Here is a 27,939-nt window from a genome sequence, read left to right as displayed (position 1 = left end):
TTAAACTACCTCAGAACACTGTTCGTCTATGAAGAACTTGCAATTGTGTCCAAATTTGGGGAAAAGTAATTAGAAGTTTTACAATAACTACCATATCACAATAATATAAGTGAAAACTACAGATTACGTCATCTTGTAAAATTAAACTTAGATTTTTGGCTCTATGTTTCTATTTAGCACATATATGTGAAACTAGTGATTCTCTGGCATTAAAACAGTATTGCCGTAAATGTTTCCGCTTCACTCCAAAAAAACTCCATTAAGAAAGTTCGCCGCTTGGTGCCAATAGGTTCTGGTACGTAGGTCCTTGAGGCCAAAATAATCTCTATTTCTCTTCCCAATTGCAGGAGAAAGAACCCGTCGGAAAACCTTTATCACAATGCCACCGTACTGCTTTGGAGGCCTGTTAAGATGTAAAATGGAATAACAAAACCCGAAGAGCGTAGCATCCCCATTCAGCGAATGCTTACTGAACCCAAACCACCAAGCAACGTGGGCTCTTAGCTTGAACTGGCAAGAAGCTCTCGCGAGAGCCCGGTAACCGCCGCGAGCCTTCGTGAGCACCAGTTCACAGGCTGTCTCCTCCCACCCGGTTTCCTCCCCTAACGCAGGGAGGGTCGGAACTTTTATCCATAGGAACCGGTTTACAAAGTAGAGAGTTGCCGGTCGGCGTCAAAAAGAATAGTGTGCCATCCTCTTCCTCTTACCATCGCCGCTGCGGAGCGGAGCCGGGCAGATCAGATCCAGGAGCGCGGTTACTAGGCGGGCTGGGTCTATGGTCGCTCCGCGAGCCGTTCCGCCGGCTGGTGCTTTTTTATCAGGGCAAGCTGTGTTCCATGGCAGGGAACTTTTGGCAGAGCTCCCATTAGTAAGTTACCTTCCGTCTTCTCGCCGGGCCTGGCTCTTGGGGGGCGGTGAGAACCGGACCTGCGACTCCCCTTGGCCTGGATCCCAGCCCAGTCCCGAATGCCGCGGAGCTCCCGGGAGGCTGCTGTGGCCGGAAGCGGGATGCTTCTTTCTCTGGCAACTCTCCTGTCCCCGCCCTTCGGCCGGGTTTCGGGGGAAATGATCCCCGAGAGGGAAGGGTGGGGGAAGGGGAGTCTGTCTCCGAGGTGGGAAGGTTCGAGAGTTTAAGATTATTGGCTAAACTAGGCCTTGATTGGGGGGGATGGGGGGGAATGGGATGGGATGGGAAGAGAAGGAAAGGGCACAGGTATGGGAAGTGTGACAACGTTCAGAACCGTGACGCCTCTTCAGGGCAGTTGTGGTTCACTTTTTGTTTAGGGTCTCGTCAGTGGGTCGGTGTCGTAGTGTTTTGTCATTCACCTCCTGTCTTGAGTGAATTTAATATTCCGAGGAGAGGAGGGAGTCAGGCATGTTCTCACTAACCACTTCCTGACACTTCTTTTTGTCTACGTAGAGTTTTATGTTGCTAGGGTATAGGGCAGGTGCTCTCAAAATTTATTTCATGAGTGTGTGCCTTATATTTTAAGAGTGTATTTTGCAATAACGTTGCTGATTTCTTTAACATTTTTCATGAATAAGTTTTTGTCGATGATCATGGAAGAGCTTGAGTAAATGTTAAAAACATTATCCCCTCAATACATTTGTTTAAGCAGTCAAGAAGGTGGGTGATGTTCCTAAATGAACTTTGACTGGACTGTACAGTTGAAAGATGAACACATGATAAAGATTATATCTTAGTGTAAATTTTTAATGCCGGGGGCATTAGTAATTGTAATTTAAATTTTGGTTCTGTGAGAAAGACAGATTGCATTGTTCATTCTTTTTTTTTAGCCCTTTGCAGGAAAAAAGAAACAATGGGCTTGGAACCGTATTTTCAGAAAAGCAGAATCTCCTCTTGCTGTAGAGTGATTCCATGGAGATGACATGCTATAGAAGAGTTACTTCTGATATTTTTATTTTACACTGTTGAACTCACTGAAATATTTGCTTGGGCGAAATTAACATACAGAAAATTTAGGTAGTAGAGAAGAGATTCTGGTAAACTTTGAAGGAAAGTGAGAGAATTGACAGGTAGCTAGCTGGCTCTTTGTCAGAATTTATAGACTTTAAACTTAAAAAAAAAGATCATGCCCCCCTTTTGGTAAGCACTAATGCCATTGAGATTACTTACCAAAACGGGGGGAGGATCATTTTATAGAAACAATTGTTTTTTCACTTTTCAAATATAAAATTTTTATAACATTGAATGTGTTTTTTGAAACTGTCCTTGCCTCCCAATTCTAATAGTCCTGTTGGAAGGGGCATACTTTGCTTCCTCTGATTCCTTGAGAATCATGGAGTCCCTGACCTTAGGTAACAAGTGTGAAAAGATAAGACAATTCTGAAAAAACACAAAATAATTATGAAAGCTTTTGTTTTAGATTTTGGTGAAAGGAAAATGGACATGAAATATGCTATATTTCATGGGTTTAAGATGCACATTTTAATATTTCAGGATGACTTTTTTTCTTAGTACATGAAATAATGGTGAATCTTAAAATCACTGTCATCTTAAATTTGATGAAATTTGGTATTTATGTCTTCTTAGTTTATACTGTGTACTGTGAGGAGAAACTTAAATATTTGTGAAATTTATTTTTAAAAACATGACTGTGGAGATTAAATTAATGGTAATCCTGGAACAGAGCAAATCACAGCATTTTTCAGAAAGTTATATTAAAACAACACATTCTTTGACCATGATGTAGTCATACTAAAAGGACACTAAGTACTGCCTGGTAGACTGAATGAATTAGTGAACAGGTAATAAAAACTAAAAATATAAAAGCAGCTCTGGATGCTTTGTTGTATAAAAAGAGGAAACTGAAAGATTATCAAGGAAATTACATGAGTTCAATAAATATCCATACATTGTAGCCAAAGCCAAATTTATAAGAAAAGTCAATATCCTGAATAATTGAGAGAGAATACAAATAAAATATTCTGTGCAAGATTATTGAAAAGGAAATGGACATAAGTAAAAAAAACAAAGAATGAAAGTAACACTGATACTAATGTATTAGAAGGGAAAAAATGGTCAGAAATTCAGGGAGCTGGTTCTTTGTAGGGGAAAACCAAAGCAGACTGAAACTAATATTAGTTGAGTCAAGGTAAAAGGAGATAATGTAATAATACAAAATTAGGAATAAGAAAAGTAAATAGACTCAGATGGACATTTGGGTTATCTCCATGGTAATGAATTTGAAAGCCAAAACAAATTAAGACAGTTACCAAATAGCCAGTCCTTAAAAAATGGTCCAGGCACAAATTATTTCATAGCTAAATTTTTTTCTCATTTGCAAGAGAATCTGTTATTGAAATTTTCCCTGTTCACACCGAAAGAAAGAAAGCTTTTCAGTTTTCTTTATGAAGCTGCAATAACACTGGTAAAAATCTAGCAAAAGCACTAAAAACAGTCTCATTTTTGAATACTGATAAAGCATCGTACAGTATTAACAAATGGAGTCCAACATTGCATTAAAAGTTTTTAAAAATGGCAGTGATTTTTATTATAGAAATACAGAAAATGTTAGAAAATCTGGTAATAAACAGTGAAGGCATCGAAAAGATGTCTAATAAAGTTCAGCACCTGTTCTTACTAAAACAAATAGGGTGTTTTCTTAACATGATAAAAATATATCAAAACATCAAAAAGAGATATTTAATGGTGGAACGTTAGGAAAATTACTGTGCCTGTTTAACATTGCTCTGAATATACTACTCAGTGCAACTGATAGCATGAGATATAAAAAGAATAATAAAATTATCAATATGGAGATAAAATTCAAAAATTCAGTTAATTGAAAAATTAGAAATAACAAAGGTTTAATAGCATCACCAGTTACAAAATGTGAAAATAGAAAGCTTTCTATTAAACGAATGATAGAAACATAATTTACAGTAGCAACAGAAAGTATTAAATACTCAAGAATAAACTTAAGAAATGTACAGGACATACAGGAAGAAAAAATTTTAATTCTATAGTAAAATTTTTAATTCTATAGTAGCACATAAAGATATTAATAAATAGAGTTTGAATTCTAGCATTGTAAGGGTATCGTTTCTCCCTATAACTGTATTGATCTTTAAATTTAATGCAATTCTGGCAAAATTTTGAATGGATTTCCTTTCAAAATTTGATGTTCAGGTCTTAGAATAATAATTGTAATAGAGTAGCCAGAAATTTTCTGAAGAATAGTAGCAAGGAGGGGGTATTTTCCATACCAGATTTTAAATATTTTTATTTTATATGTTTTAAAATAGTATAGCATAGGAAAAAGAAAACAATGAATTTAAATATAGTGATAATAGGAAATACTTCGGTGACATTTGGACAACTGTTTGAGAAACATTTAGCTGGATCTCTGTACCTTATCTGTACCAAAATAAATTCCAGATGGATCACAAATTGAAAGAAAAAAGCCTTAAAAGTATTAGAAAATATGAATAAATATGTATGTGTGTGTGTATATATTTATATATACACACACATATATTTTATATATATATATATATATATATATATATATATATATATAAAATAATTTGTGTCACGGAAGGCCACCTCATGCATGACAAGCATAAAGTCAAAATAAAATATGGGTAGATTTCAGTATGTAAGTGATTGAGATATCTGTATTACAAGTAACTAAATATTGAGAGATCATGCTAAACTTGAAAAATGCAGCGTATTTGACGTATTTATTATCCATAATATACAAACTTTAGAATAATCTCTTAAACATGAAAAAGATGACCATCTCATTAGAAAAATGGTCATATTAAAGTTATAATGTACAAAAGAAGAACTATATTTGGCCAATAAAGACATGGAAAATGTTTAACCTTAGATGTACACTTAAAAAAAAAAAACAAAATAGTAAGATACTAATTTGTTTTTAAGTTGTAAGTTATTTAAAAAGATTGGCAATCACTCATAGGGTTAAATATGTACTGTTAATAGAAATGGAAGTTGGTGTGACTTTGATGGAACTTAAATGACAGTTTATATCAAAGATAGCAAAACTGACCCATCAGTTCTAGGAAATTATTCCAAATATGTTAGTAATCAATTATATAAGGATGAATTACAAAGAATTCATTAAAGTATTACTTGTAATGGTGAAAAAAATTACCTACGTACCTATCAGTAGGGATTAACTAAATAAATATTTCATCCAAAATGCTGTTCAGCAATTTAAAAGGATGCTGAATAATAAATTCATTGACATAAAAAGAAGGTTGCAGAATAGTTTTTTGGAGGGTCATGTCAATTTCATATATGATTTAAAATAGTAGACTTGACTAGGCAGGAGAAAGGAAGCTATCAATGAATAAATTCTGAAGCAGCTTTTAACATGATTGGAGTCGTGAGATAGGACATTAAGTGCTCTATTTACCCATGAACAGCTGAGGAAAGATACTCCTCAAATCCAAGGCACCATTGATTGGTGCCAAGTAATTTCACCATTATTTTATATATCATTAAGGAAGAATAAACACACTGCCACTTAAAAGGCTGAGGCATCTCCGATTGTAAGATGCATCTGGATATCAGAATCTTAGAATCAATGAAATACAGTAAAGCTAGTGACGAGAGACTGAGAAGGAAGATAGAAAAGATAGCAGATTTTTTTTTTCAGAGCACATTTATGTTTATTAGTGAGATAATTCTCAGTGTTGGGAGTTTTAAGAAATGTGGGAAATACTTTCTTTCAGGGTTATATGTACTTTGTATTTCTCAGAATGTTAATAACTTGCTTCATCTTAGAATATTTTCTATAAATTTGTTATTTGATTTTCTATAGCATGTTTTGACACCTTTGCTATTTCTAGTTTGCAATGGATTTTGGATAAACAAGATCTGTTGAAGGAACGCCAAAAGGATTTAAAGTTTCTCTCAGAAGAAGAATATTGGAAACTACAAATATTTTTTACAAATGGTAAACTTTTTTAAAAGATTTAATTTACTTATTTTTAGAGAGAGGGGAAGGGAGGGAGAAGAAAGAGGGAGGGAAACATCCATGTGCGAGAGATGAAATCAGTTGCCTCTTGCTCACCCTCAACTGGGGACCTGGCCTGAAACCTAGACATCTGCCCTGACTGGGAATTGAACCTGTGACTTTCTGGTTCACATGTTGGCACTCAGTCTACTGAGCCACATCAACCAGGGAACAAACGGTAAACTTTTTAAAAATTTGGTTGAAATGGTACAGTTGATTTCCTCTGAATTAAAATCTTTTTTGTTTGGTAATTTGTGAATAGCTGTTTTAGTCCTTACTTAACATTTTTATTTACATATGTAATCTTTTTTACAACTCATTCATTTATCTTTTTAAGTGATCTAAATAAAGTTATTTTTAAAATATTAATGTCAGAGACATTCAAGACAATTTCAAAATATTTATTAATCTTTCTAAGCCTTTATCATGCATTATTAAACTCAATCTAAGATTGGCTAAAGTGGATTCCTTTGAGGATAAATGATTCTTTGGATTGCCATTCTGTATTGGGCATTCTGCTGTGAGGGAAGGGGGTTTAGAGGCAGGAGATCCTTGCCCTGCTACATGGCAGCTTTGTCACATGATCTTTTTAAACTTCAGTTCACTCTTCTGCAAACCCACCTCTATGTGGTTTTGAGGATTCTTTAAATAAACTTTATAAATCAGTAGTTAAAGTGAGTTTGATAGTTGTTAAATATTTTCTTTTTATATTCTAAAGATAATATGAAAAGCATTGAAAATTCTTATAGGGTAGAGGAGAAATGCCTATCATTCAACCTCCTTAATACAAGAATAGTGTTTTTTTGTGGGGCAGTTTCTATTTTTTGTTGTTGTTTATGTATACCTATGTCATTTAAATCAAATTTGTAAATTCTAGTATTAGCACTGTGTTCCAAGTAGAGCTTTATAGCATGTATCAGTTTTTCTTTATGTTAAAAATGAATGTAGTTATGATTTAACCACATGGAACTTACTGTTCAATGTTAATATTATAATAATACCAGAAGGTACATTTGAAACTTTATTTTTCTTTTAGTTATCCAAGCATTAGGTGAACATCTTAAATTAAGACAACAAGTTATTGCCACTGCTACAGTCTATTTCAAGAGATTCTATGCCAGGTAGGACTGTTTGTTTGGGAATGTTATATTTATTTGAAACCCTTACCTAATTTTGAAGAATCTTAGTATAGATGAATCATGTGCTTGCCATAGACTTATCTTGATTTTTCCCAGTGTTTTTTCTACATTTAACTTCATTTTACTGTTTTTTTAGGTATTCTCTGAAAAGTATAGATCCTGTATTAATGGCTCCTACATGTGTGTTTTTGGCATCCAAAGTAGAGGTATGAAATAATTTTCTGTTTTTCATCAAAGTTTAGTCAATGTGAGTTGGTACATCTGCCCCAGTTTTCAGATTACCTGTGCAAAAATAATAACAGATGGTGGTTTATGCAAAATATTGAAATTTGTACAAAATCAAACAGTACACACATCTTTTATTCACTTAACACTTATATAGTACCTACTATATATCAGGTGCTATTTTAAGTCCTTTTACAACTATAACTGACTGAATTTTTATAACAAAGAGACCTAGAGATCTATAAATGAGGAAACTGAGCCACAGAGAGGTTAAGAAACTTGCCTAAGGTCATGGAGCTGGTAAGCAGCAAATTCAGTATTTGAACCATGGGAGTCTAGCTCCTAATCCCATACATTTAACTGCTTTGCTGTATTGCCTCTAAGGCATTTATTGTTTGGCACTAAGTAGTATTCCATAAGTGCACAGATTTTTGCTATAACCGGACATGTTCCTCCTCCTCCATTTGCTTTCTAGATCCTACTGTCTTCCATCTCTGCCTCCTGATTTGGCTGCCTATGAAGCCAGAGGGAAGGCAAGGTTTGGGGGTGGCTCTAGCTTTGTAGATTCTAATGAGGAATCATTTCAGCAGTGAGTATAGAGAAATTAGGTGAGGGAGAGAGAAGGAGATGGCAACTTGCAGCTGAAACCAAACCCGTGCTCACCTTTACCTTTTCAGTAGTTTTGAGAGGGCTTAGGTAAAATCCCGGCAGTAGTAGCAGATATTGACTGGGTTACATAATCTATGCAATTTTTAGCCTTATGAAGCATTAGTGTTATGTTTCTATTTTTAGCTTATGTCTTTAGAATAGTAATTTGTATTGTCGAATATTGAAGGTAGTTTTAACCTAGTAAGTTTACTTTTTAATAAAAAGATTTTATTTATTTCCATAGAGAAGGGAAGGGAGGGACAAAGAGAGGGAGAAAAACATCAATGTATGGTTGCCTCTTGAGTTCTCCCATCTGGGGACCTGGCCTGCAACCCAAGCATGTGCCCTGACTGGGAATTGAACCAGAGACCTTTTGGTTCGCAGGCCGACACTCAATCCACTGAGCCACAGCAGCCAGGGCTACATTCTTTTTGCTACTTATTTTGAATTTTAGAAATTATTGAGGATTAGTTATAACATCTTTCTAGAGTTGACTCGAGAAATTAAATTAAGACAGGCTTTCTAGCGGTTAAAGATTTTCTAATTGTAAGTAATCCTTTAAGGAGGCAGAACCAGCTTCGTTGTTAAGTTTTTCATAATGGAAAGGAGAATGTTTATAAAGTCCTGTATTATGAGGTGATTTTTCCAAATACTACCGTGTGATTTTATGTATCTGAAACACAACCATTATGGGAACCTAGACAAAATTTTTATAAACTTTTATTATGAAATTTATTGGGGTGACATTGGTTCATAGGGTCATACAGGTTTCAGGTGTACATTTCTGTGATACACATCTATATATTGTGTTGTGTCCCCACCACCCAAAGTCATATCATCTTCCATCACCATATAATTGACCCCCTTTACCCTTTAATATTTCATAAACTTACAGATTAACTTGGGGTTTTAATTTGTCTTGTTTTTAGTATCTTTTTTGGTATATGATTTTCTATGTCGAATCCTGTTTTATATTATAATTTACTGGGTGAAAGTTTGCACACTAATAATTTTGGATAAAAAACTATTCCTAGAAAAAAAATGTTTCTTTTCATATTTGGTTATAGCACTATTTTTTTTTTTAACTAACCAAATGTTTATTTTGTTCAGTTGTGTGAGAATTGCATGTAAGTGGTACTATGTCTCAGGTGTTTACTTTTTCTTTATTATACTTTGAGGTTTAAATGTGCTTGTAGATATATACACACACATGCACGCCCCTGCTACTCCCTTCCCCAAGGATAATGATATAGGTTGAAGGTTTTTGAATAGACTATTTAGTTTCTTTTGTAAGATAAGGAACCAATTCTTATTTTTTCTGTTTTAAAATGACATGAAGGCTTTAGTAATCTTGATAGGTTAATCAGATTAAAAGAGGCAATATATGTAAGGTGGATCAGATTAGAAGAGGCAATATATGTAAGGTGGATCAGATTAAAAGAGGCAATATCGTCGTTGGCAGCCGTCCGTCTCGAGAGACGATGGTGTAGCTTCTTAAGTGTCTATCTGCACCGCCGAGAATGGCTGTGCAGTCCGACTCGGGAGTGACACGGTATCTGTCTCCTCCCGTGTTGAATCGACATCTTACGATGACGCTGGAGTGTCCTCTCCAGTGAAGCTGAAGCTACAGAGCCTCGAGAGACGATGGTGTAGCTTCTTAAGAGTCTATCTGCACCGCCGAGAATGGCTGTGCAGTCCGACTCGGGAGTGACACGGTATCTGTCTCCTCCCGTGTTGAATCGACATCTTGCGATGACGCTGGAGTGTCCTCTCCAGTGAAGCTGAAGCTACAGAGCCTGGGCAGGGTGATATGGAGGGTCTGCTGTTGCCCATGCAGCAGACCCCCCCTCTCTTCACAGCTGAGGGATCCAAGGGAAAGACGGAGTCAATACAGCTTGGCTTCAGGTGCGCCGCAGGAGTTGCCGGTGTTGACTACAACGTCAAACTGCCTTAGGGACTCCGGCTCCGGATTTTCTGTCGGGGTTTACTCCCTTAGCCTTTCCCCTGAAGAGGTATGCCGCAAGGCCGCGGAGGTTTTTTGGAGTCAGAGTTTTCCTTCTCTGATGTGCCCTGACTAGAAGATCGAACCAGCGACACTTAGCTCGCCGGCCGACGCTCAATCCACTGAGCCAAACCAGCCAGGGTCAAAAGAGGCAATATATGTAAGGTGGATCACCTCATAAGTTTTAGTCGTTTTTACAATGGTGGCATATTAAGTTCAAAGAGGAAATGGGAACTGACATTGAAAATCTTATATATCTCATTCTTCTTTTCCTGTTCTGAGAATATAATTGTGTGGTGTTTTTCAGTTCCTTTGGTGATATTAAAGTTTATCTTCTTCTGAGATTCAACAACTGTTTTCTTATTAAATGGCATGAAATACCTATTAATCCCGGTCCAGTTGAACAGGAAGCATACTTAACATTCTTGTAATTAAGTGTAGAATCTAAAAAAATCTTGGAATCTAATTTGAGTGCAGAAAATTATCATGTCACCTCAAGGCTGGTTTTTAATCTGGTACCTTTCAGTGATGTTAAATTATAAAATTATTTAAACATTTGTCTTAAATTGTAGCAGTTTTAAGGAAAAGTAATACATTCAGAGATTTAAGTGCATCATACCTCAAGTAGGTAGAAGATGAACAGACTATATAATCATGGGGGGAAACACAGGAAAGTCTCTTGTCTTGACTAGACCTCAGATACCTTTAGGTTCATTGGGTTTCTATGTACCTGATTTTATCCACTTTTCTTTCTTAGGAATTTGGAGTAGTCTCAAATACAAGATTGATTGCTGCTGCTACTTCTGTATGTAAGTGCAAAAAGTATATCCTACTTTAAGGATGTAATTCTAAGGAAAACTCCATATGACATACATGTTTTTCAGTTTATAAGACCTATGACAGATTAGTTGTGTTTATTAAATCTCCTGAGGTCAACAGAAGCATATATACATGGAACAGACTGAGAGCTGCGGGGATGGGGGCTGGAACTGGTTGAAAGAGATTGAAGGGATTATCCAAAGAACATTTATGCAGACCCATGGACAAGGACAACCATATGGGGATTGACTGAGGAAGGGGAGAGGGTGGGACTGGGTAGAAGTGAGAAAAGGGAGAAAAAGCAGGAACAACTATTATAGCATAAACAATATTTTTAAAAAAGGAAAAAATAAATCTCCTGAGATTACCTTTATGGCTATGTATTACAAAGTTTTTAAAACTACTTATAGTGTTAAGTCTAAGACATTACTTTTAATATTAAAAAATGGATAGTAACTATTGATCCAAAAACATTGACTCAGTGGCTCTTAATTTCATAATAACTTAAAGTTATTTCTCCTTTTTATTGTATTTTATTGCTTCCTTATGACTACCCATTGTGTCATTCTTCTGGGTGGAGTAAACTTTTTTTAATAACTGTAATGTATGTGTTAGATGGAAAATACCCTGTTTCCCCAAAAATAAGACATCCCCCGAAAATAAGACCTAGTGCAATTTTTTTCAAGTTTAGAAATATAAGGCCTCCCCTGAAAATAAGACCTAGCGGCAGTCATTGCTACAGCTCCCCCCAAATTCTTGATGGAATTCAGAGTTTGGCTGGTTATGCTGTTTGTGATGACATGACTACAGTATATTAATAAATGTTGATTTTTTGTTCAGCAATAAATGTGAATTCTTGTTCATGGAAAAATAAGACATCCCCTGAAAATAAGACCTAGCGCGTCTTTAGGAGCAAAAATTAATATAAGACACTGTCTTATTTTCGGGGAAACATGGTATTTTCCTTCCATATTGAAAAATACAGTGCAGGAAAAAAATGCTGACTCTAGTCAGTAGAGCTAATTCTAAGCCCCAGTTCTGTCACTAAGCAGTAGCTACATAACCTTGAGCAAATTGCTTTACATTTTGGCCTTAGTTCTTATCTAAAAAGATGGGGTTTAACTGCCTGTGAGTTATGACAATAAAGGAAATAACATTGTAAAGTAACAATTGTACAGTATTGTATACAAAGTTATTAACATGGTATATACTCCATCTCCTTAGGATAAGCAAAAAAACATAACACAAGAATATTCAGATTATTTATTTATTTTATTTCTGTAATCTTACATAGAAGAGGCAGAGAAGGCTTTTATGTTTTTAAGTTTGTGAACAGACTAATTTTATATTTTGGGGCCATTCCCCTTTCTGAGAAGAGTGTAATAATTTAATTTAATCTTTACTGTGCCATATTTTTTTGAGGATGGAAGAGTAGTACATAGTCAGTTTTTCCCCAGAATTTAATATACTAAATATATGACATTGATGAAGCATTGAACTGTTTTCTGGAAAATCAAATTATTAAAATAAGAGAGAGAGGAACAGTCGGAAGAAAATCTACCAGAATGGTAGCAGTGCTCGTCTCTGAGTTCTAAACTATAGGGGCCTTATTTTTTATTTTTTACATTATTAGTCTCTGTTGTCCAAATTTTTTAAAGTTATATATTTTTTAATTTTCAAAATACCTGTTAGCATGGTTTTTTTGTTTCTCATGCAAAGGCTTAAAGGTAATTCACAGGAGTGTTTGGTTTTCAATGAATAGAAAACTTTTATAGTACTGTTTTCTTTATTTCATAAATTTTATAATGTATTATATAAGCCCAGACAGCTTAGGTTTTAAATTTCAGCTCCAGTGCTGTGTTACAAATTGAGCAACATATAATCCTGTGACTCAGTTTCTTCATCTGCAAGATGAAGATATTAGTAAAACCTATGTCATAGGGCTGTTGAGAGAATAAAATGAGTAAATAATGATGAAGCTCTTAGAACTGTGCCTTGTTCAGTGGATTAGTTTCCTAGGGCTGCCATAACAAAATGTTAAAGATTGAGTGGATTAAACAACAGAAATTTATTTACTCACAGTTCTGGACACTGTAAGTCCAAGATCAAGATATCAACAAATTAGTTTCTTCTGAAGTCTCTCTTCCTGGCTTGCAGATGGCTACCCTTCTTGCTGTGTTCTCACATGGCCCTTTCTCTGTGCACCTGTACCTTTAGTGTCTCTTCTCTTAAAAGGACACCAGTACTATAGAATTAGGGCCCCACTCTTAGGACCTCATTTATCCTTATTTACCCTTTTAAAGGCCCTATCCTAATACAATCAAGTCACATAGGGGGTTAGGGCTTTGACATATGAATTTGTGGTGGGGGGGTAGGGAGGCGACACATAATACAGTCCATAATACTCACTAAACTTTAGTGGCTACTGTCATCATCAACAACAGCATCATTACCGATGGAAAATACCATACTGCATGCAGTGGTGGGTACAAAGATAAATACACGGAACTGGAATACAAGAGAATAAGACATGCATTTAAAATAATTAATAGAGAAGAAAATAATTGGCACAAAAGACAGAGTGCAGTGAATATTTTGAGTGTGAAAAGATTATTTTTTAGATGAATCCAGAAAGGCTTAAATAGAATTGGTGAAAAAAGATAAAATTGAAACTGGAGAACACAGGGGAAGCTAATGATTTACAGTCAGTGAATGTTGAATAAGGAACTTGTGGGGAATACCATACCTGGTTAAAGCCAGATAATGGAAGGCCTTTGGTAAAGAATCTGCATTTTATTTTTGGCATTGGTGGTACCATTGAAAGCTGTATTTTCCACATGAGGGTGATGCCAGAACTGTGCATCAGGAAGTTGAATCCGGCAGAATTATGTCAGATGAATTGAGGGAGAGTATGAATTGAATTAGACACATTTTGAAGTTTTTCACATGCTACAAGATGGCTGAGCTTTGCGGACATAAAGTGAAATAAGTCAGTCACAAAAGGATAAATACTGTATGAGTCCACTTTTATGAGGTACCTAGAATAGTCAGATTAACAGATAGAAAGTAGAATGGTGGCTGCCAGGGGCCAGAGGGAGGGGAAAACAGGGAGTAATTGTTTAATGAGTAGGGTTTCAGTGTTGCAAGATGGAAAGGGTTCTGGAGATGAATGGCGGTTATGATTGCACAACAGTGTGAATGTACTTAATACTATTGAACTACTGTATACTTAAAAATGGTTAAAGATGGTAAATTCTGTGTAAGGTGCATTTTACCATAAATACACGTAAAACTGCAAACTAGTGAATGCTATCATTGCAGGGTGCTGTGAGAAACAAAAGCTAACAGGTTTAAGGTGGAAAAAATGTTTTTAGTTATTGAAGTAATCCAGGTGAGCACTCATAAAGGCTTAAAATAATGTTTTGGCAGTCAGCAAGGACCAAACAAGCTAGATTTGAAGGGTAGAGTAGGCAGGACTTTTGAAAAGAAAGGATTTAAGAAGAGTCAAAGCTATCTTTGAGGTTTCAGCCTGGGCATTGAGGAGGTGAAGGTGGTACCGGGAGAGGAGAATTAGTGGGTTCTGAAAAGAAGTGAATTTAATCTTAGACATTCCAGGTATAAATGGATCAGTAGAACATACTCTTAGAATTGTGAAGACAATGATAGAAATTTGGGACTTGATAAAGTTTAAGAAAGAGATAGAGTTGCATAGTGTCTTGTGCTGCATAGAAGATATGTTCCAAAGGAAAAAACACCCAGACCTTTGGATTTGTGATTTGAGAGAGAACATGATGTTATTAGACGTTATGGGGTGGGAGTAGAAACCAGATTGCAAAGAATTTAGAAATGAGTAGGTTTTGAGAAAACGAGAATCTAACTATTACAAATATATGTAACATCCTCAGTGAAGGGGATTAAAAGGGGTGGGGTGAGGGGAGTTTCTGACCTAAGTAATTTTGGAAATGAGTGTAGTCTGTAAGAATAAAGGCAAAATGAAGTGTACATAAGCATTGTAACTTGTTAACAATTCTCATATTGCTACAAATGAATGGTAAGTTTAACAATTCCACTAAATGGATATATTCATGGTAAATACATGGCAGATGTTAAAAGCTGGATTTCTCACTGCTAGAAGGGGAATTTACAGGTAAGGAGAGGAGACCAGGATGATCAATGTGGTAATCAGTTATGGTTACATCAGTATGAACTATATTTACTTTAACATAGAAAACATAAATATGTATAGCTACATGGATTTATGAGTGTGTGTAGGCTTTGTCAGTTAAGAGGGTTTATAAGCACTGACATCTTAGAAGCAGTGAGCTCACCTAGTGCTCCAATCTTTATTTTTAATACCATTCTCCAATAAAAGGAGCTAGGGCTCTTTGGAGAGATGGTGGATTCTAGGACTGAGGCAGAAAAAATACAGGCTGGGCCTGGAGCATCTTATAGTGCCAGTAAGTAAGGAAGTACTCAAAAGCAAAACCAAAGCCTACATTAACTGGGATATATCAAAGAGATACACAATCCAACTGAAAGAGCTCTCTCAGTGGCCAAAGCTGGAAGAATTTCAGCAACAGAAATTTTTAAGAACTTAATATTGGATTATGACCCAAAGTGCAAAATAAATACCCATGAGTTTATACTGATACAAATGATTGAATAAATAAGTGGGGAAAGGAGACAAATCTTCCACCTAGAAGAATTTCAAATACTTTATGTAGCTAAGTCTACCCTAAATATAGGAAGGATAAATTTCCATTCCTTAGGTGTTGGCTGTGCATATAGTGACTTCCTTCTAGTGTATATATTATGAAGTGGGCAGTGCAGATAACTTGGAGGAACCTGACACAAAGTACCCCAGCCAGATGATTAAAGTCATTAAGTCTTCTTATGAGAAGAATCCCATTATGGGAGTCCCACCCTCAAGACCTCACCTCTGAACAACATGACATAGGATTTAGGACTTCAACATACAACTTTTGGGAGACATAGACATTCATTCCAAAGCCGGAAGTGTATGGGAACTCTTTCTATCTTCTGTTTTTCTGTAAATCTAAACTGTTCTAAACAAATAAAGTCTACTTCAAAAAAACAACAGGAATATAAATTGGTAGAGGTTTTGTTTTTTTGTTTGTTTTTAAGGAAAATTTGAGCATATTAGTAAGTAATGGGGCAGATTTATTGGAGGAAGAATGGCTAAAGGTGCATGGGAAAAGTAGGAACTATCAATTGAGTAAATAAAAGCAAGTGCACAGGTGGTACAGGTAGCAAAAGAGAGGAGGGATACATTTTCCTCCATGTTTGAAGAAAAAAATCAAAATGCAGAATAGTTTTTATCATGGAGTAGGAGAGAAGTTGACAGCATCAGGTAAATTTAACCTCAGTAAGTCAGGTGTCAAAGCCCAGGGGTTACAGGTGTAGATTTATTTTAGTTATAGAGATCATTTTATCTTGTTGATTAGTTACTATTATATAAGTACCTGTACACTTTACATACTGTTTACATCAGAAGGATTTGGCAAACTCAGAGACCTTAATGGGGATGTTTTCACATTAACTAAGGGAGAAGAGGAAAAGACAGATTAAGTATAAATTTCCTAGCGTCAGTTTAAATGGTTTAAGTTTCAAATCTTGGCAAATGTTACCTATCAAAATTAGTGGTCAGGATACTCAATTTACAAAATACAGTACATCATATAAGTGAAATTCTTTTTTTATCTTCATAAGTTCACTTGGGCTTTGTACAAATGGAAGGGATCACAGAATGGATCCTTTAAAACCTGTGAATAATCACTCGATTGAATGAATGGTGTATTTAATGACTTGAATACAATTATATCAAATAGTACTTAAAGGTATATACTCATAGCATTTTGAGGAAATGGAGGATTTATAATGCAGTATTTCCTCACTTATTGCAGGTATTGCATTCTCGACTCCCCCATGATAGGTGAAAATCCGTGAAGTAGGAACCTTACATTTATTTTAGTATTTATATATATTTTAAGGCTTTATAAACCCTTCCCACACACGTATAAACTGTTCCCAGTCTCTTATTAACCTTTCCCACTCCCTTATAAACACTACTTATCTTCTTAAACATATTCTACACTCTTAAACCTACGTAACTTTAACAACATACGTATACAGTACTGCAAAATCCCATGATATAGTGAAAAATCCGCGATAAATAATTAAATATAATATTTTTTAAAATCCCACGATACAGTGAAGCTGTGATAAGTGAACCACGATATAGATAGGGACTACTGTAGTTTTCTCATTTGTGCTTAGTTATTAAGAACAGTAGTAACTGTTACGCTTATGTGTGGTATAAAAAATGTCCTAGAGACCTTTGCACATTTATTCATGCTTTTATTAAAATATATCTTCCGATAAATACCTATTTATTATGAAAAGTTTAGAAAGTACAGATTAGTAAAACTCCTTAAATCTCAGAGATAAACACTGTTAACATATTTTGGTTGTATTATCCTTCCAATTTACTTATTTATATACATATATATGTATTTACAAATATATTTGTGTACATTTTCCTTCTAAGCTAAATTACCAAGTGAAAGTTTTCGCTTTAAGAATTTTGGGTAAAAAATTATTCCTAGAAAAAAAAATCTTTTAACTGTGGCCAAAACTTTGTGTTTTGTCCAGTTGTGTGGGAATTGTATGGAAATGGCGCTAAAGAAGATACCATTCTAGAGCTGGGAAGATTTTAGAGATGACAAAGGCCAATGATTTTCTTCCCTAGTCTCTTTACTTTTTAAACTGCAGAACCCTTAATACGTTAAACATGTCATTACGGCTCACTTGAAAACAAACAAATCTGGGTTTCTAAGCATCTCTAAGTGCCCTACTAAAAATGATTTAGCCCTACTGCTAATATTCTACACAGTGTTGAAAAAAATTGGGGTTAATTCACTTACCCATTTTCTCAGTTTAAGGTGTTTTTTGTTTGTTTTCTGCAGTAAAAACTAGATTTTCATATGCCTTTCCAAAGGAATTTCCTTATAGGATGAACCATGTAAGTATATTGTATAATGTATAACTATTTGTCAAAGTTGTATATAGATTAGCTCCGTTTTATATTAGAATAAACTGAATAGTCTCCTAGAAATGGCAGTTTGAAAAACTACAATACAGACTTTAAAGACATTACAGTTGTTTCTACTATTTTAAAGATACTTCACAGCAGTGGCTGTATGACCTTGGGTGCTCATTAAATCACTTGGGGAACCTAATAATACTGATGATGTCAGGGCCTCTCCAGACCAATGAAATGAGAATTTTCAGGCTTGAGGCCTGGGGACTGGTATTTTCTAGAAGCTCCCAGATGATACTGATGTGCAGCTGAAGCTACTTATAATCGAATAGTATGAAAACCACATTTGAAATTTTATATTGTTTTAGAAGATAAATCTCTCTTGATGTTTCAACAGCCATGTTCTTTCCACCTTCCAAGGGATTTCTTCATTCCATTTAACTTGTATTATTTGGTTTCATTTTTTAGTATTCTTTTTATTGACTTATACAATAAGAATAACATTTAAGATAATAGCATTTTTGCATTTGTTGAATGGAAAGTATATTGGAAAATCTGGTTTATATAGGATATTTTAAGCAAAAATAAGTAATAATGCTTATATGAGGTTGGCTTTTTTAAGGATTAAAATGCTTTATAATCACAATTTCATGCATCGTATAGTAGTAAAAAGTAATTTTTTATTGCGTGTGTTACTTCTCTTGTAAGTTACTGTATTTATGTTCTGATTTAAAAAACTTTTAGTAAAAATTTGTGATAAATTACTATGTCTATAAATTGTTAGACTAAGTAGACTCATCTAATTTGGTTTCATGTTGACATTTATAATCTTTTTAAACAGATATTAGAATGTGAATTCTATCTTTTAGAACTAATGGTAAGTAGACATCTTCCCTGTGATTCATAGAGCAAAACTTATTTTCAAATTTAGTGAAGTCAGAAATTTTTAAAGAAATGATTTGTAGGGAGGTGCATTTTAAAATTATCCAAGTGATACATGGTGGTGAAATCATAGTACCTAGTAGCATCATCACGTGTATCCTCTTGGAAGCCTGTAAAATAATTTGTATATCCTACTGAGGATGGAAATATACTTCTGTTTTATAGTAACTATAATAAAAGGATTACAAGCAAACCAGTCAGGGCATTAAACCACTGTCAGTTATTTGCACAATTTGTGTATGTGTGTGGTGTTATTTAAAGATAGATTATGTCTTTGGCAGAATTCTGCTCCTCCAGTTGGGAATTACGGATTTATAGGCTAATAAGAGGTTTCAGTGTGTTGCAGATGTGACACTTTGAGTCTCTAAGGGAATGGATGCTGACTGACTGCCAACCGATTTACCAAGGTATATTCCAGAGAGAGCACTGCCTTCACTATTACAGTAGAGTTTAGGGCTGCCATACTGCTTTCTTAAGAAAATAAGAGGGAAGCAAGCATGAGTTAGAGAGATACATTTGAAATATACAATTACAAATCAGTTGGGTAATGATAATTTTTTTGTGTTGTAATAAATCTGTTTTTATACATACACATTTTTTAAACTGTTTCTAGGATTGTTGCTTGATAGTGTATCATCCTTATAGACCTTTGCTCCAGTATGTGCAGGACATGGGCCAAGAAGACATGTTGCTTCCCCTTGCATGGTAATTAGAACAGAAGTTATTCACAGTGTGACATGTTATTAGCTAGGAAGATTGACAACTAAATATTAAGTTTAGTATTTTTAAAGTAATTAAGATAGTGACCCCAAGATATTTGATGTTGAATAAAATATCTACTTGTTGAATTTTAATAACTATATTGGTACAAATACTAAAATGATAAGGATTTTTAAATTATTTGCTAACTATTTCCATTAAAGTTGATTATTATGAAAAACAGACTACATAAAGAGACAATTTATCTTTAAAATTAACAGAATACTTTTTGGTGGTATTCAACATACATATTAATTCATTATATGATTTCTAGTTTCCTATCTGATTTTCTAATTTTTGACAAATTAGAAAAAATTTGTTTAAAATTTACTATGAGGTTTTAAATTTTAAAACATTTAGCTATAATTTTATTCATTAAAATATGCTTATTTATTGAATCATTTATGTATCCATTTTTTCCCTTGGTGTTTTCACCTTTATATATGTGCTTCAGTAATATAAAATAGAAATAGCTTGTACAAAGATGGGAAATATGGCCCTCTCTTGGAGGGGAATGTACAATCAATGAGGTAGTTCTGCACTCAGTAACAATATGATTTACATTTCTATAGGAGGATAGTGAATGATACCTACAGAACGGATCTTTGCCTACTGTATCCTCCTTTCATGATAGCTTTAGGTATGTAAGCATGGTTTACCTTTATTAGTTGAATTATTATAAACCTATTTAGGTCATTCTAAAAGAAATTTCACCCTACTGTACTTTATGTTTTTATGTTTCATGAAGTAATAGACTAATCCTTGCATGTGAGCTTTCAATAATATGAACTGCAACTGTCACAAATCAGGATTATTGTACCCCCACTCCCCCTTTTTGGTAAGTTTTTTAAAAATTGTTTGAAATAATTTTAACCAATGTTTGTCTAGGGGAAGAAGTTCAATATTAAGCTTACTGCTGATATTGGTTGTAACTTGTAACTTATGTGAAATAACTGGGCCTTTCATTTCCTGAGCCTAATAAAAAGTCCTCAGAAGTTGAGTAAAGAAGCCTCTGTGGCCCTTAATGCCCTTTTGGAGGGAGAAGTTTGCTACTATTTTATTATATGTGGAAGGCAGTGCTGTAGTGGGTTAGCACACGGTCTTTGGAATCAGGTGATCCTAGGTTTAACCCTTTGAGTGCTGTGCGTAATTGCTAAAATTCGTGTGAGAAATGCCAGGCTATTTTGCTGAGAAATGAGAGTTTATGAAAAATATCTATAAAAACATTATTATTCATAATAATTTGCTGAAAATTTCACAACATATAGTAAATATACTTCTTTTGTATGCAGTGTTCTTTGATGCAATTTAGCAAAAACTATTGAATTAAATTTATTATAACAATTATTTTAGAAAAATAAATTCTTTCCTTCAGTATGGCTTTTGGAGTTAATATATGGCATAATATAAAACCTATGATTATAATTTGAAAAAACACATAGCAACATGGATAATAAGCAAGAAGTATGCCAAATATTGCATAAATTTTTGAAAAAACTTCATAATGTACAAAAAAAATGAACACAAATGGCATTCACACTAGAGACACATATCAATAGATATCAATAGTGAAAAACAGTTTATAAACAAAATGCTAATGCCATACCGTGAAGCAATGAAAATGTCCATTAGCAAAAGCTTCCTTTTATGCACACTGCATAGAGTTTCAACGGTTATTGCAAAGATAAATGAAATTAAAAGAACCATTTAAAATGTAAGTAAAAATTATAACAATTAACATGTCGGTATTTGAACAAGCGTAAAAATTTGAAATTTGGATCAATATGAGAAAATGTTATATCAATATATAACCTGAGGTGCAAAAAAAGAGAATAAAACATAAAATACGAATTATCCCATTGTTATTTACATTTATAGTCATCGAAAAAAGTCACTGGGAGCTATGCTGGCACTTCAGGGAAAATTTGTCAGCGTCGCTCACAGTGATGTTGGCACTCAAAGGGTTAAACTTTGCTTCCTTTATAATTATGGGGACATTATCTAAACTTTGAGTTTGTTTCCTTAATTTTAAAGTGTGGTGGATACTAACAGCTCCATACCGTGTTGTTGCAAAAATTAAATGAGATACCTTTTAGGGCACCACCAAATATTGTCTGCCATGTGTTAGGCACTTACTTTTTTTTTTGGCACTTAACTAATTTTTCTATTGATATCCATGATTCTATCCTCTTGATCCCTCTCCCCCAGACGTACTGTTCTCTCTTTTTTCAGTTATTCCTTAAATGTTAATATTTCTTATCCTTACATTAGTGGTGGGGCATGAGTTATATTTTTGTAATACGGGGGGCTCCATGAAAGGACTATATTTGGAAGGATTCTAAAGTGCCATCTGGGTTCAGTGGGAAGAAATGCTGGGATCTGCATGGATAGAAAGGGAATATCAGGCCCCATGCCACATCTTTGCCATTTCTCCTGTCTTTATTCTTCTGGGTAGTGTCCCAGGCCTGTGGCTTCTATTTCTTAGGTTTTGAAACATTTACATTTCATTTAACCAAGATCTTGCTCCTGAGCAGTCCTCTATGTCCTTCTTCCTTGGCATCTCACTGGCACCTCAGACTCATGAACAGGACAGAGCCCACTACTTTGCCCCCAAATGTGCTCCTTTTAATGTCTTTACTGGCTTTGTATGTCTTTACTAGCTTTGTGAATAGCAGTAGTTAGTTACTTTAGTTGAACACTTGGCTGTTAGACTCTTCATCTCCTTCAGTACCTGTTGTTGAGTATTGGTAACCAGTACCTTTAGTAATCTCATAGCCATCATCTCATTTTTGTGCAGGTTGCCACAATAGCCTACTTCTGGATCAACTGGCTTCCACCATCCCTGTTCTTACAGAGCCAGTCAATCTATCCTTCACACTTAAGCTAGGCTGGTGGTTCTCAACCAGAGATAATTTTGGCAGCGGTTCTGGTTGTCACAGCTGAAGTGGGGTAGAAGCCAGGGGCGGTCCTAAGTATCCTGTAGTGCACAAGCTAGTCTCAAACACTTGTCTAGCCCAAATGTCAACAGTGCCAAAGAAGAGAAACTCTGATCCATAATTTTTTCCCCAATTAAAACTTTTAAGTGCTTCTGTTAATTTTTGGATGAAATCCGCTGCTTCTTTTTACCAGTTACATGCATGCCATTCTCTGTTCCCACCCCACCCACCCTTTTTTAAGACTTGGCTCAGATTTCACCCTTCTAGCAATACGGTTCCTCAACAAAACTCCCTCCATCATCTCGTGCTTGGTTTAGGATGTCTTCTCTATCTCTAATGAACTCTATATATACCCTTATCATGGTGTTTTTCAATGTTTTAATTACTTATTATAATTTTAGTTTTTTGGCTTCTCAGTCCCTTCTGGACCTAGGTCCTACTTTTTAGCTTTGATTTGGGGCAACCACTGTGTCAGTTCACATTTGAGTCACTGTTTGCCTAGAAGATCATCCTTAGCAAAGTCATGTGTGTGACCACATCAGGGGACATAACTCTTAACAAGCTGCTGTGGGATCAGGGTAGTCAGGCTGTTCAGTAGAAATTATATTGGGCAAAATAATGATGTAGGTTGTTGTCTTTGAACATTTTTACTGGCTTTATTAGTTGTATGTAATTATATATAGTGTATTACATTTTTTTCCTAGCTCTATTATTACAACACTCAATTCTGTATTAGTATGCCCAGTTTTCACCTAATTTGATATCCTGATAATTTTTTAAAAGCAGAGGAAATTAAATTGAAATATCAAAACATAGTCAATACTATTGAAATTTATCAGTGTATTGATTGGCTGGAGTTTTTATCTTTCCTTTTTTTTCCATCACACTGACTTCAGTTACTTTCTTTTTTAATCCTCACCCAAGGACATTTTTTCATTGCTTTCAGAGAGAGAGAGAGAGAGAGAGAGAGAGAGAGAGAGAGAGAGAGAGAGAGAGAGAGAGAGAGAGAGAAATATAGATTGGTTGCCTTCTCTTGTGCACTCATCCCTCACCACCTGACGGGGTCAAACCCGCAATCTGGGTACATGACCTGATTGGGAATTGAATCTATGACCTTTTGGTCTCCTGGACAGTGCTCCAACCAACTGAGCCACACCATCCAGGGCTCTGGTTACATTTTAACCAGTACCTTGTAACACTGTTGAATGATCATTTTTCTCTGCTTTTAATATCCTCATTGGATTTTTTCCCTCTCTAAAATGCCCTGATTCTCAAGGCAACTGCACCCATGCCTAGCACATAGTGAGGAGTTGGAGATTCAAAAACCTCAATATAGTCTAGCAATTTTTTCTGTCAGATGGAATGGTCAGTGGTAACTATCAATAAACCTATGCAATTTTTAAAAAGAATGTTGGAAAATATATATGGAAATTTTAAGTGAAAACTTTATCTTTAGTTCTGAGTCCACGCATTACATGTTTGTATTAAATGTGGGTCTTTGTCTCTTCTTTTCTTTCCAGCTTGCCTCCATGTAGCCTGTGTTGTACAGCAGAAAGATGCTAGACAGTGGTTTGCTGAGCTTTCTGTGGATATGGAGAAGGTATTCTTTATTAAAATTCCCTTAGTGGAATATAAACTTGAACATTTTAAAGTTCATGTCATATTTACTTATGAGCCTAAATCTTAACACGTTGCATATGGGTGGTGAGAATTCTCATCATATCTAAAAGGCATTTAAATTCCCTGGTACACAACGTGTTAAGATGTCTTCCAAGCTAAAAAGGTTTCTGGTAAAAAATAAATAAAATAAAATAAATAATAATAATAATAATAAACATGTTGGACAAGAAGAGTTGATATTGACTGTTTAGTTTCTGTTTCTCTTTTTGCGTTAGCTTAAACAGAATGGTAAACTTTTAGCTTGATTAGTTGAAGAGCAGCCTCTAATTTTCAGGATTATTTAAAAAGCTACCTAGTAACCAGTATATACTATCTACTGTAAACCTCTGAAATTGCCTTTCTGCTGGCAGAGTGGTTTTTGCCCTTTTTGGTACCTTTTCTGTTGAAATGTTGTTGATAGCATTAAAATCAAGCCAAGGTTAGATCTACTCTTATGAGAAAGAAAGGGCTAATTTGGAAACTGGATATGACAGATTTGTAGCTGCTAGTTTTTTAGCTCCTTGTACAGTAGTTAACAGAGAATTAAAATGTCCTTTGTGCACAACCTCCCTTTAAATTGTTTGAAACAGTTGGTTTTAGAACAGTGTACTTAGTGGTAAATTTCATGATTTAGATCTCTATTCCTAGTACCTCGTTATTTTGCTTCTGTTTAGATATCAGCAGATAGAAGGAAATCAGTTGCAGAAAGATGGATAAGGATGGACAGGGTATACAAGTTAACACATGAGAGGTTAGAAGGAAAAGCCTAAATAGCATTTTGGTAAAAATACTGCTTTCACATTTATGAGGAGTGTCAAGCCTCAGTACTTAAGGACAGGGACTGTTTATCTTTTCACTGTTTTCTGAGGGATGCCTGGTATGTGATGTGTATTCTTTATATACTAAATGCAGCTTGATATTGCCATTGAGAACTTTTTAATTATTTTCTTTTAGATTTTGGAAATAATCAGGGTTATTTTAAAACTATATGAACAGTGGAAGAATTTTGATGAGAGAAAAGAGATGGCAACTATTCTTAGTAAGATGCCGAAACCAAAACCTCCTCCAAACAGGTACTTTGTAGACTTTAATTATATATTCCATTTAATTATATATTTCATACACATTATCACATTTTTTCATAGATTACATTGTTTTGATTTTTCCTTATAATTTCTTCCAGAACTTCATAATACATATTAATATTTTTTTAAATTTTGACTTGATAGACTGTCTCATTTTAAAAAATCAGATCATCTGTTCAGTAACTTTTCCTAATGCAGCGGCAGGTCTATTACAGGTATCCCTCAACATATGGCTATATAGTATACATAAATTTAAACAGGACAGAATTAGGCAAGTTTATTGGAAATTCAGCAATAAAGAATTCTGTAGTATTCCAATGTCAGTTGGACTCTGTTCCATCTCCCCTGCCCTGACTACTGGCTATTATCCTGTTATATTAATTCCAGTAGCAGTTTTCAAAGACATAGATTATTGATCTGATATTGTAAGGATAAAGAATTTTGCCTTTTTGAGTAACCCATATGATCCATGGCACTTAGTGACATAATTTTGCTAAATATGAATCATTTGTGCTAAGAAAGGTTTTGCTGTTTTAAGAGGATCTGTTCATTAGTTCAGTGGTTCTTAGCTTTCACTGCACATCAGGTTTTGGGGTAGAGAAACAAGGTCAAAAGGGAAATAAATATTGCCTATCTTAATTAACTTATACTTAAGTTATAAAATATTGAGATAGATTTATAGATCTGATACATTAATGTCACTGTTTAGAAAAAATAAATACTTGACTTATACAAGGAGCTGTTTTAAGGCAGTCATTCAAACAGCTACCTTTGGATGCATTTTTTGCAGAAATTCCCTGAGTGATTCTCCACTAGTGGCAGGGCCTGAAGCTGCAAGATGATGATGGACAAGATAAGGCAATAATCCTGTTGCCACAGTTACTGGTATTTTCAGTTTTAGTTACTTGTATTTTAAATATTCAGCATTTTCCAGGAAATTACCATATTTCTGATTTATAAAGGTTTGCTATATTTACATATGATTTTAGTATGCATTTGGACAATAATTTTTTTGGAAGAGCATTTCTTGATTTTCATAACTGGTTAATAGGAATAAGATTTTATATGTAAGATTTAATTTTATAAGAAATTTGTTCAGAAGCTCTAATTTATATGTTGAGTGATACCTGTAATGACAATGAAATCCCATACCCTAATTTAAATTTTTTGAGTGTATATGGACACTGACTTTCAGAAAGCTTGTTATGTATGAGGACACTAAGTTACATAAGAATAAAAATATAAAACCAAATATTAGTCTTCTGGATTTTAATTATTCCACATCTGTGTCTTAAAATTGGGAGTGTCTTTGTTTTGTAAATTTGTACCACAGAATAACTAATTTTAAAAATTAGTAGGCTTATCAGGGTATTGAATATGAATCTTTTAATTGGTATAAAATCTCTTTCTTCTCCACCTAAACAGTGAAGGAGAGCAGGGTCCAAATGGAAGTCAGAATTCTAGCTACAGCCAATCTTAAAACATTCCGAAGAATTCCGTAGTGGACCAGTTGGAAATAAACCATTGGACAGATTTCAGTAATGTCATCAGTGGAACACAAATGAAAATGAATAGCTTGTTTCTGTCAAGCATATTGAAAAGTGATTTTGTTTTTGCAAAATAAGTTTTTCCTTACCTAATTTGATTCTAGTACATAACTGATTAAAGCATCTTGATTTTAAAAGTTTGGAAAAGTTCTGAGGGAACCTACAGACATTACAAAATTAATAGTCTGTGTTGATTAGTATCATTTTCTTAATTTGGGTAATAGAAATTATAGCTTTTTATTAAGCCAGCAAACGAAGCATAATTTGTTTAAAATTATCTTTGGTCATTGAAGGACCAAATAAAGGACATAAAAAGTGAAATATATGAGGGTTTTTTCCCCCTCCTTAAGTTAAACTTTAAAACTGTATTTAAGGAATCAAATCTTACAAAATCCTGGAAGATTTTGGTAATGATGTTGATGATTTCAGGGAAATTAATCAAGTACCTATTGATTTTAAAGTGTATTTTATTCATAGTTTTAGTATCTTGCCATGGAAGATACTAGCCCAGCCTAGCAGAAAAGTGCAATATGTATAGCATTCTTTGACATTTTAAAAGATATATTAATTCTGTAACCATTTTGAAATGCTGGGCAAACTCTAAAAAACCTACATGAAGTTATTTGCATTTGAATCACAGTTAAATCAGGCATGTAGAAAGCTAATTGGATAAAACATAATATGGTTGGAATTTGGTAACATTTTAATGTTAATTTTTACTGTGAAAAGTTTTTTTATATGACATACACACACTAGTTTATTTTTGTGTTTTAGTGTGGATTTACAAATTTATTACAGGTATCCTGAGCCAGGAACACAGTCAGGTTTCAGGCCAGTTTGATACTGGCTATTCTTAATTCTCATATGAGCGTAGGACTTCAGACTAAATGTTATGTCAGTGGGACTGTGCTGTCTGTGGAACTTAATAAGTTAATCATTTTCTTCAGACTTGAAGGAGAGTGATAAATAAAATTTGGAGTCATAGGATATTGATGTACAATTTGAGGATTAAAAAAATTTTATAAGTCAGTTGTGAACAATGAATTATAAAATTAAATGTTGATTTCCTAGTATAAGACTGCAAGAATAAAAGTACGTTCTCCAGCTCTA

The 27,939-nt window shown here is 34.5% G+C and overlaps 1 protein-coding gene across 4 annotated transcripts; it reads left to right on the top strand.

Annotated features, from left to right (window-relative positions):
- The first annotated feature begins 648 nt into the window (after positions 1 to 648).
- On the top strand, positions 649 to 27,939 carry CCNC (cyclin C). Of its 4 annotated transcripts, XM_090279699.1 has the most exons (13): positions 762 to 868; positions 5,842 to 5,948; positions 7,045 to 7,129; positions 7,284 to 7,353; positions 10,780 to 10,831; positions 17,828 to 17,883; positions 18,743 to 18,778; positions 19,457 to 19,548; positions 20,175 to 20,242; positions 24,059 to 24,138; positions 25,152 to 25,270; positions 26,073 to 26,167; positions 26,708 to 26,772. In XM_090279699.1, the coding sequence occupies exons 1-12, from the start codon at positions 837 to 839 to the stop codon at positions 26,122 to 26,124; spliced, it is 849 nt and encodes a 282-aa protein (XP_090135825.1). In that variant the 5' UTR covers positions 762 to 836; the 3' UTR covers positions 26,125 to 26,167; positions 26,708 to 26,772. The 4 variants fall into 4 exon arrangements, with proteins under 4 accessions (XP_090135827.1, XP_090135824.1, XP_090135825.1 ...); XM_090279701.1 differs by lacking the exon at positions 26,708 to 26,772 and having other exon boundaries at positions 649 to 868; positions 26,073 to 26,534; XM_090279698.1 differs by lacking the exon at positions 26,073 to 26,167 and having other exon boundaries at positions 701 to 868; positions 26,708 to 27,939.

The sequence above is a fragment of the Furipterus horrens genome, unplaced genomic scaffold (genome assembly GCF_987537825.1).
Source record: "Furipterus horrens unplaced genomic scaffold, mFurHor1.1.pri manual_scaffold_6, whole genome shotgun sequence".
In the NCBI taxonomy this organism is placed as follows: Eukaryota; Metazoa; Chordata; class Mammalia; order Chiroptera; family Furipteridae; genus Furipterus; species Furipterus horrens.
This window is presented reverse-complemented; position numbering and strand designations above follow the sequence as displayed.